The sequence below is a fragment of the Adiantum capillus-veneris genome, chromosome 22, assembly GCF_014529385.1.
Source record: "Adiantum capillus-veneris isolate H3 chromosome 22, ASM1452938v2, whole genome shotgun sequence".
Classification (NCBI taxonomy): Eukaryota; Viridiplantae; Streptophyta; class Polypodiopsida; order Polypodiales; family Pteridaceae; genus Adiantum; species Adiantum capillus-veneris.
Window position 1 is genome coordinate 54,161,850 of NC_140952.1, and position 10,536 is coordinate 54,172,385.

The following is a 10,536-nucleotide window of genomic DNA, read 5'->3' on the forward strand; positions in this document are numbered from 1 at the left end:
AGAATCCAGCCTATGCTCGAGTGTGCTTATAAGAAGAAAAAAATGCAAAAGAGACGAGCCTCCTACAAGAGTGAGTGCTTTTCCTATATAAGCTAAGGCTGGGTCGAGAGTTAAACACACTTTTACTCATTTTTCATTCTTGCTCTCATTTTTTCTACAAGCGAAGGGAGTTCTCCGTCTCCATGAGACAAGTGCCTCACTTTTGGTATTAGAGCAAGGCTATGATTGGGAGGAATTTGCTTGGGAGGAATTTGCTACGCATGAGCTTTGATAAAAGACAAAAGAGTCAAGTTTGTCGTTTTGATTACCTTGCACTTGCACTCATTGATTGGAATATATGTATTGCTTAGCAAGAAGCATAATTATGAGTGTATGCACAAAGGTTCTTATTGCAATTAAGAAAGACGTAAGTAATTTCGCTATGTATGTATGTATATATGATTGCTAGCACAAAAACTAGATGCTCGCGGGGTCACTATATGTAAAATTTCTATATCGTATGCGTTTAAGGATTCTTTATAAAACCCCTTAATGGTAAATTTTTCATCAATATTCAATCTATAATTTTTTTTCAAGATAGTTTTTTCAACACTCTTTTGTATGTGAAAATGTGAAAAAATATACAAAACATAAACCTAAGTGTTGAATTCACGTGATAGACATTTTTTATTGTAGTGACTCCCTTGAAACTAAACTAGATGCTAATTAAGATGAAGCATGTTATTAATTATTACTCTATGTTGAAGTTGCCAAATTAACCCTTTATTGATCAAATTAACCAAGTCATCCTAAAACCTTCAGGGCGACCACTAGCGCTGACAAAAATTGTATTATTGATTAACCTTTAGCGTATTTTGATGGTTTAGAATTCCAAGAGCTAACCTGGCAAAATTTTAAATATTCTACCGCAAAAGACATATTGAGAATCCTTCCAATTTTTTTATGTGAAATGGAACCTCAGAGATTGGTTCAAATCTTACGTCTGCTTAGTTGTTCTAGACAACACCTATTCACACACTGCAACCCTTGGAAAATGTAAAAGCTAATAGAGCTTACACCAACAACCGAAATTCAAACTTAGGCGTAGCTCATTTGTCTTCTTTCTCGTTGGACAATGTGCAACAACTTCACCCACACTTTAATGTTGGTTGGAACTTGTCTCGTTTTGAGGGTAATATGCGTTCTCAGATCAAGTGAAACCAAAAAGAATTCGTTTGATGATGAATGTGTACATGCTTATTGCCATACTCACAATTGTGAGTAGATGTATTGTCTTAAGCCACCAACAAATATACAATAACCTCAAGTACATCTGATGCCTTGAGGGATCACATCACACATTTTAGATCAACACGGCCCTTTAGATATATTCTGTGGACTAGTTGATACCAGAACCGAGATGGCTTGGATTGCTTGAGCCCATTCTTCAGAGCTCTTGCGGTTTTCAATAGAGACGACAACTTCCTTGCTTTCTTGAATTATGTCTTTGAAACAGGCCACCAAGTGGTCGTTTTCAAAGACACGTCGGTACCTAGATATCCAGACTGGCTTGAAGTGATAGAAGTGGACAATTTGTGTGCAGATAAGGATGGCTTGATTTTTCCAATTCTTTCCTCCAGGAGTAAATTGTTCTTGAAGAAAGGGATCTTCTAGGTTTTTTGTATCCATTTACAAATTATTAAGAAAAAGAAAAAAATCCTTCTTTCTTCTTTTTCTTCTAGCATCTTCTACCATATCCATGCCAGCCAGCTGGAAGCCCATCCTTGAATCTGCTTTGCGATGGAGAAACCATGGTGCACAAAATCTTGGTTTTCTACCCTACTCCACGTTGATGATAGGAGCTAGATTTCAGCAAAACAGAGTGATATTACAACTAAGAGCCAGTTGTAACGCGGATGCGAACCCGGAGCATGGTCATCCACTTACTGTCACGCAACCAACAGGCTACCGTGTCTAGTGCACACAATGAGGCCAAGTGTTTCATTATTAGCCCTCACCATCTACAGAGTTGGGGGCCGTCACTATATTGGCCCCCTTACCTTAGTCCCTTCTCTTGCGTAGATGGGCAATCCGGAATGCAAGTCAACGCACATGCGGCATATGAAGATTCTTGAGAGATAGTGTGTGTGTGTGTGTCTGAGAGAGAGAGAGAGAGAGAGAGAGAGAGAGAGAGAGAGAGAGAGAGAGAGAGAGTACATATTATCACAACACTAAGGAGAGATTTTTCGAACAAAATAAGAACGCGGGCAGGCACAAATGCAACAACAAAACTAAGAGCAACATCTGCTTCAAGGTTCCAATCTTCAATGATATTAACTTAACTAAATCCACGTACTGGGTCTAGGCTCATTTGATTAATTAATTTTTTCAAGAGATTCGCCTGGAGCTTAACTTTCAAATCAAACGCCTGACTTGGATGCGGTGCACGCGCGAGGTCGCCTGCAAGGGAGCTCCTACGTCCTCTGTTCAGTGCGGCCCGTCTCCCCCTCCTGCAGGCGCCCCTCTCTGCAGTACCGCCGTACCCCCTCCGCTGCTCTGCACTGCATGTGGGTGCATTCCAACAAACTGCACCTACTTGCAGGGGACACACACACACGCACTACTGCCACCATCCCACGCAATAGAGCCGTGACCATCAAACACGGACGCAGAGGGAGTAAACTATGTAGGTTGACGAGATCCTCCCATGCAAGCGAAACACACACACACAAAGAGAGAGAGAGAGAGAGAGAGAGAGAGAGAGAGAGAGAGAGAGAGAGAGAGAGAGAGAGAGAGACTTGCAGCCCTCAGAGTGCTCCGAGCTGCGCCACTGTCTTATTCTCCTGCTCATCTCCTCATTAGCGCTCGCAACGGTCGTAGCGAGGCACGGACCTGCTGACAGCTGGGATGCCCGAGGATGGCTAGGCTGACGGCTCTCTCTCTCTCTCTCCCCTCTCTCTGACGCGTATCATCTCCACCGTTTTTCTCCTCAAAAAATTGCCAACATCTTCCTAGATTCCCCATAAATTGACCTGCTCGCAAGATTACAGCAACATATCAATGGATGCCACAATCTCAAACATTGCTCACCATGACAGCTGTTGACATATATTAGTCACTACTAACGGTGCCAACACTATAGTATGAAAACAAATCCAGACACTTTAGTCCAGGAGAAGTCAATTTGTTAAGCGTAAGCATATTACGGATTTTGGCCAGCACAACTGAAAAAGAAGACGATTGCTGAGGTATCCCATATTGATTAACCTTCGTATCATGCTCCTCAAAGCCCAAAAAAACATGGGTGATATTTAAATGACGACACTTTGAATTAAACTTGAAGGTCTAACCTTTAGCGGCAGTGTTCGGGAAACATCATTTTTCCCAAACATACAAAATTCCCTTCCTTGAATTTCCCAAGAGGAAATCTTCGAAAATTATGTTTATTTTTGGGGGGTTTACACTAATTTTCTCTATTTTGGGGCTGAATTTCTCCTTTTCCTCTTGCCTTCAACCGGCATTTTTGAAATTGAAAACGGCACGATATTAAGTTGAGACACATTTTTCCCGAATAGTGTAAATTAGCGGGCTCCCTAATGACGACGGAAGACCCGATTGATGATGGGACGTGGGAAAAAGAGGGGTCCTCTGTCACAATCGACAAACAGAGTTAGCGGAGTGTGTCATCCCTCCTTGTTCATTGTACACTCCACCTTTGTGGTGATCCCCTAACATGGACACCCTTCCCTCACATGGGGGCCCTTACTCGACCATGTCTCATGGGTAATATTAGGAAGGGATAAGCACCTCCCCTTGCGGGCCCTCTTGTGCGTCGAAAAAAGAAACACAAGGATGGACAACAAAAGAACACACGCAAAGAATTCTCGGTGAAGCCCATATGGATAAACATCTTTGTTCCTCAATATGTCCTTTTCCCCCTTTGAAGGTCTATAATAAACATAAAGCGAACCTTAACATCATATCATTCCCACGATATGTCCACTCCCACCTTTTGCCCCCTTAACATTATAGCATTTTGAAGTTTATGTCTCACTCCCCTATCGTGTTCCACGAGGCCTTACTCATTTCTGAGGTCCCTCTCTCCCACTTGAACGCAACAAGCTTTCTTCTTTATGCTTGCCATTGCCAATAAAGAGTAAATGGGTCCCTTTATTTAAGAGCCTCATGACTTACTTTTCAACTTTCTTTAAAAAAAAAAACTTATTTAGTTTGTAAATTGTACATTTATTTTTAACTTTTTGTTTTGAAATGTCAACATGCATCTTCAGTTTGTTTTTGGCTTTCAAAAACAAGCTTTAGAGAAGAAAAGAGTTTTAGCCCATGTACATCCAGAGTACCTTGATATTTAAAAAAGTACATTTTATTTTTCTCCCGCTTAATCTATAGCCACTAGGAACCGTTCGATCCTACGATGTGGACGTTGTAACTTTATTCTCTCAATCATCAAAGCAATAGAAATCTTGCTTTTTGGACTACACAAGGAGTCTTTAGTAAAGCGTTGGATTTTTGGTGCAATTGTGGATCATTGGATAAAGATTGCAGATTAGTGCCACATGGACAAAAGCTTCCTTTTGTAATATTTCTTCTAGCTCTTTGTGAGAGGAGTTGACATTTGTGTCCCTCTATCTTTAAAGAGGTCCATTTACTATTGATTAAGTCATTATATTATTTTATGCTTTTGGAATATATTGTAATCTAAATTAAGTCATTGTTACACTTGTTTCCAAAAGGTATCATACTCTAATGTGATCAAAAGAAATTTTTAAATGATAGTGTCACTTTCTCATTTTTCCTCTCATAAAGAACGCTCTTATTATTAAATTCCTCTCAATAGCATTATGTAGACCATAGTGAACTTTCACCTTGTTTTTCCCGTATAATGCAAAGCTCATCCTGGATCTGGCTTCACAAAACTCTCTCAAAGTAATGTTACCAACATTAGAGAAGAGAGCAAAACAAATTCACAAAAATGTAAAACCAAATGTTTACATTTTACATCATCTGTTACACCATTTGTACATGTGAAATGCTTCAAAATATGATATCCTTGAATTCTAGATTGCAAGAAGTCGCAACAAGTACGTCAAGGTGCTACCATATGGACAACATTCTTATCAAGATGAATGGATAGATGCCTATACCCTTGCACTCATCAAAGCTTAAGGGTTTTCCTCCTGAGCTTGTTGTGCATGGCATATCCTTAGAGCCCGGAGCCATTCTTGTTTGTCATCCTTCACTCACAGTACAACACAAAAGTACTATTTTGCCGCCCATCAATTTGTGCACGCATTGCTTGCCCACACATAGAGTAGCTACCTGGTCCTGAATGCCAACCAGACACTCCCTTTCCTCAAAAGACCAAAAATTGTCTGTCTCTTGCATTGCAAGCAAATCAACTACATGTACTCGATGTCCAATCCATCAAAAACTACCATCTTAGGATCATCACAACTATAAAGACCCTAAGTAAATTGAGAACCATAATAACAAATAAGAGCCTTTATCAAAGATGAGGCTCACATATAGAGATTCCATATTAAAAATAACCTCCAAAAGCACCAACTTTTCATTTGCAACAAATTGCATGAACTATATTGAGTTGTCTTACAAATTGAATGTGGCTCAAGTTGTCTCTTAGCTGCTCAAATAGTATACCATGAAAATGGGTTAAGATTTTTGAGAGATGCACTTGCTCGCAATTGCATATTGGAGTAATCCATTCCTCTATCTGTGTGTTAGGACAAAATGTTGGCAAAAGAGAGACAGAGCACATATTTTCATAAATGACCAAGCAAGGTGATGTATATGGTTAGTAAAACACACAGCTAGTTAAGCCTTGAGGGAAAACTCTTGAAGGACGTTGCCTCGAGCCTTATTGATGAGAAGAAAACAGACAACCACCTGTTCTTCGAGGTTGGCAAGCTGACGGACAAGGTGCACGTGGCTGCGAAACAGCTGCTTGCCTACTTGTTGCACGCATGCTGCCTCCTCCCGATGTACCCATCCAAACTCTACCAGCCTCTTGTTGCGCTCCACATCATCTTGCAGCCCTGTCACCAAACACCTCAAAGTGTCCAACATTCTGTTCACTAGAAAATTGCTACGTGCAAGAGCGTCTAGCTTGACACTCTGTCCTACAAGCATTGCCATTCCCCAACACCAACAGTCGCCTCCTCTACCGCCGCCTTGCCACCTCCTTACACAACCACCACGCTGGGATAAATCTGCCATAATTACAACACCATTGGATCTGTTTGTTTCCACTGCTATATTTCCATCCCTTGGCTCCAATCCACATGCTGTTGCATCCTTTTCTGTCCTATCATTGCTTGTTTCCGCCTTTTTTGCCAGCGCATCGGACATATCCATGTGAAGAGTGGCTCTTTCAGTCATTGCCACCACATTTTCTTGCGTTCTTGGCTCATTTTCATCCATTTCCAACCCTCGTCCCGTCACTTCCCTGCCACTATCATTCACACCCTCTCTTTTCTGCAGCACTTGGCCCCTTGCAACAGCTGCTGCCAATGCCACCGCTGGTGCAGCTGCGACGCTGACCACCACATGCGTGGCAACCACCACAGCTCCCAATGTTGCACCTGCTACCAGTGCGATCGCAATCCCTATACATCCCCCTTTCCATCTCCTCAACATCTTTACTTTCCTCCCGACCACTCTTCTCCTCTCCTCCACTTCCAAACTCAACAAGATGTACCTGTTTCGCACATTCACAAACATCTCGCATGCCTCGCTGTTTGCGAAAGAATTTTCTGCAGCTGCCATCTCTGAGAGACCTTGAACCAATACCCGCTGCTGCATAAAACCGAGTGCCTCCCCAGATCGCGGCATCTCTGCGAGGGTTGCATCCATGCGCTCACATTGGCCCCTTGTTTTGTCTATGCTCTGTAGAATGGTACCGCAAAGTTTAGAAGCCATGCGACTGTTGTCGAAAAAATCTGTTGCCATCCTCATCATTTCGGGTGGTTCAGACCCTGTTTGCTCACGCAAGAAAGAATCAACAGCTTCCTGCGTAGGTTCAAGAAGCCTATCCGTATGAACAGGGGCCTGCAAACCCTCACTTGCATTCTGCGCACTGCTCTGCTCTGCTAATACATTTATCTTTGTAACAATTTCATTATAAGAATTGGTCCTCACAGCTCTGTCATAAAAAGCAGACATGAACGAGGGACTCTGCTGCTTTGTAAAGGCGGCCCTGTTCCTTGCAAATTCTGAGAAAGCAATAACAGCTACATATAAGCTTTCCATTAGATCTTCATTGCTGTAAATCCCAGAAGAAAGCGCTGGTGCATGCAAGTACCTGCATCTTTGTCACTACTCCAAAACCTCTTCCACTTGAACGGCATGAGCTCCCCTGCCTCCAAACGCTTGCGTGCTTTCCAGCGTACACGCGAAAAGAAAATTTGTTGCTCGGCCTAGCAGCTCTGAATAATTGTTGGCACTATCACCATGGAAGCAGCTAATGTCAAAATGTGAGACGAAATGGTGACGCTAGGAGCAGCGAAGACTGCAACATGGGATACTCGAGAGTGGTCGTTCGTTACAAGCAACGAACAACACCCACAACGAGAGAGAGAGAGAGAGAGAGAGTGAACCCACAACGAGTTTGTGTGTGTGGGGAGAGTAACGTGTATATGTTATCGAGAAGAGTATAAGCAATGCATAATCCCACGGAAAATACACAGGCACGCGGGGCCGTGCTGCCGTGCACTCACACACTCACCATGCGGCAGGGAGGCAGAAAAACCTGCCTTGAGAAGGGGGTGAGCGAAAGGAGACACCTGTTGAGCTTGCCTTCGTGCATCGTGAGTGCAAGTCTATGCTTGGTGGTAACTAACCACTTTTTGACATTGGTAAAACTTTTGCCGCGTGTTTACTTTTGCCCCCGTCCGAGTTCACTTTATGAGAGAGCGGCTTAGCCTCAGCGTTCGAGAAAAGTGTCTCAACTTAATATCGTAAATGTCGATTGAGTGCAAGGGAAAAAAGAGAAATTCAGTCCCAAAACTGAGAAAAATAGTGCAAAACCAATATCCTTAATTTTTCAAAATTTCCTCTTGGCAAACTCGAGGAAAGAAAATTTGTATGTTTGAAAAAATGAATTTTCCCAAACACTAGGGACACGCGGGCATGTGGTTAGGGTGTTGGGCTGCTAACGCGGTGGTCTCAAGCTTGAGTCTCCGATTTGGGGGGGGGGAGAGGGAGTCGTGGGTCAATGCGTTGACCTTTTTTTGAATCCACCTCTACCTCGAAATCTCTGCAAGGAGTCCCCATCGTCGATCCCATCGCTCGTCCTTCATTCAATTAGCGTGTTAGATAGTGTTGCCCCCCTCCCCCCCAGCTGTACATAGCCTACAACCCCCTTAGAGCCACCTCGCACCAAAGGGCAATGAGGGTGGTGCTTGCATAAATGTCGAAGAACTATGCGAGTCCTACGAGCACTTTGGAGATGGTAGGTGGCTAACTCTTTCTCTTGTTGATAGGACAACTTTGTCGAATGAAATGACAAGTATATTCTACTTTGTAAGTTCTACATTTATAAACCTTAGAAAATGGAAATTATTATCTGCTTCAAGAATCTTCTCTATAGGATGCTGTCATAATAATCAATATCTAATTCTCCTAAATGATTTTCTCATATTAAACTGATCATTTAATGTGGGGAAGTGCCAAGGGAGAAAAAGCTAGAATATTGGTTAAGCTAGCAGACCGGCCACAATAGGGATCCAAAGGAGGGAAAATAGGGATCCAAAGGGGGGGGCCGTCTGCAAAAGAGCCATGTGAAACAATGGGCCAAAAAGACCCTAAGGTTCAGCCCATTAAGACTTCCAAAATGCTAAGGTTCCAAAATTCAAAGGTTGTGTCCAAAGGTCAACCCTAGGGAAAATTGGATGCTTAGTGTGTGCCCTAAAAAGTCTTTGCACATCCCTACATGGGAGGGGGCGAGCCCCAAAGCTAGGGGATGAGAGAGAAAGCCACACACACACACAGGCTCCCTTTACACAAAGGGAATGAGGGACACATGTCAGCTCCCTAGGCCAGATGCCCACAAGGTGTGCCCAATTCCTATTGGAAGACCCTTGAAGTGGACCAATGAGAATTAAGCTAGAGTAAATCTAGTTTAATTAATTTAAAAACATTTAATAAAAGAAACCAATGAGAATTAAGTCTCCTAGAAGACTATTGGGCAGTCTCCCAAGGGGTCCAATGAGCATTCAGGAGCCCCATGGCTTGCCTGATTCCTATTGGCCAGGAGGCAAAGGGGTCCAATGAGAGTTTAGTTTAATTATTTAATTACCTAAAGCTCTCACAAAAGGGGAAAGGGGGACACATGTCAGAAGGCTATCACTTATGCTGCTTAATTCCTATTGGCTTGACCTGGGGAGGTCCAATGAGGCAAAAGCCAGACCTAATTAGCAGCTAGGGCTCGCCCAAGAGAGAGGGGGGGCTGATTTTTGCTTGGCATTGACACACACACACTCACACTTGACCATGTGTGAAGGAAGAATACTCTATCTCCTCCCAAGCTTTAATGGAGAGCTCATCACCTACTCCAAGCTTGTGAGATAGAAGCCTACATCAACACTCTCTTGGCATATGGATGCAAATCCAACCAAGAGCCAAGCTTCAATGCATGCTCATCTTCTCTACCAAGCTAATTACTAAGCTAAGCTATGCTAATACGAGTGATTATGTGAGGAGATGTACATCTTTCTCGTAAGATACTTCTTTTTCTTCTCAATCTACTCTCATATCCTGCTAGCTCTCACCATCTTCGAAGGTGTGTGAGGTCTTGGGTCTGAGAACGGGGATAATTCAAGTTGTGTTTGATTAAGTGTTTTGCTTGGTGTATGAAGCTTCCATCTTCATTGCACTAGCTAGTCTTGAAGGAACACAAAGAATTGTATTGTACAATGTCTCTCTTGATGGGAGAAACCATAATACAAAGCCTTTTGGAGGGGGGACCGGCTCCATGCAAATCCGGTCCTCAACTGTTGTCAATAGCTTAATTGCTCTCTCTTTTGAAAGTATTGTCGATGCTATCTAACTAGGTGTTATGCTTTTTGTTGCTCTCTCCACCCAAGCACTCTTGTAATTCTCATTAGGAATCTATTCTAATGAAATGCCCACTATATTCATGCTAATTTCCGCTACACATAAGATTTTAGGCCATTAAATGTTACATTGGTATCAGAGCTCAAGGTTTCTCTTTTCTTGCTCAAGAAGGGAGGTCCTCAAGCTAGCTACAAATGGTTGGTATTATTAATTGCCTGTGAGTAAGTAGAATAGGGATTTTTCAGCCTTGCAGTGCGCCTGCCTTTGTGCAGTTAACGGGGCATCACCGTCGAGAGCTATGGTCTTAATAGTGGAGTCCTACGGGGCTTGCCTACGGCTTAACCACTATTGAGCTATTAGAAGCTTGACAGGAGCCGGTGCTGTTTTGGTGTTGAAAGACCCTCTCTTCTATTCCTTGCAATTAATGGTATTCGAGCCGCGGGTACAATAGCTTGAGTGCTTTTTCTA

General features: G+C 42.8%; 1 protein-coding gene across 2 annotated transcripts; it reads right to left on the minus strand.

Annotated features, from left to right (window-relative positions):
- Positions 1 to 5,543: 5,543 nt before the first annotated feature.
- On the minus strand, positions 5,544 to 7,809 carry LOC147429374 (uncharacterized). 2 transcript variants are annotated; one of them, XM_086495598.1, is made up of 2 exons: positions 7,316 to 7,808; positions 5,544 to 7,226 (listed from the first exon to the last, which is right to left on the minus strand). In XM_086495598.1, the coding sequence occupies exons 1-2, from the start codon at positions 7,359 to 7,361 to the stop codon at positions 5,830 to 5,832; spliced, it is 1,443 nt and encodes a 480-aa protein (XP_086351724.1). In that variant the 5' UTR covers positions 7,362 to 7,808; the 3' UTR covers positions 5,544 to 5,829. The 2 variants fall into 2 exon arrangements, with proteins under 2 accessions (XP_086351724.1, XP_086351725.1); XM_086495599.1 differs by having other exon boundaries at positions 5,544 to 7,809.
- Positions 7,810 to 10,536: the final 2,727 nt, after the last annotated feature.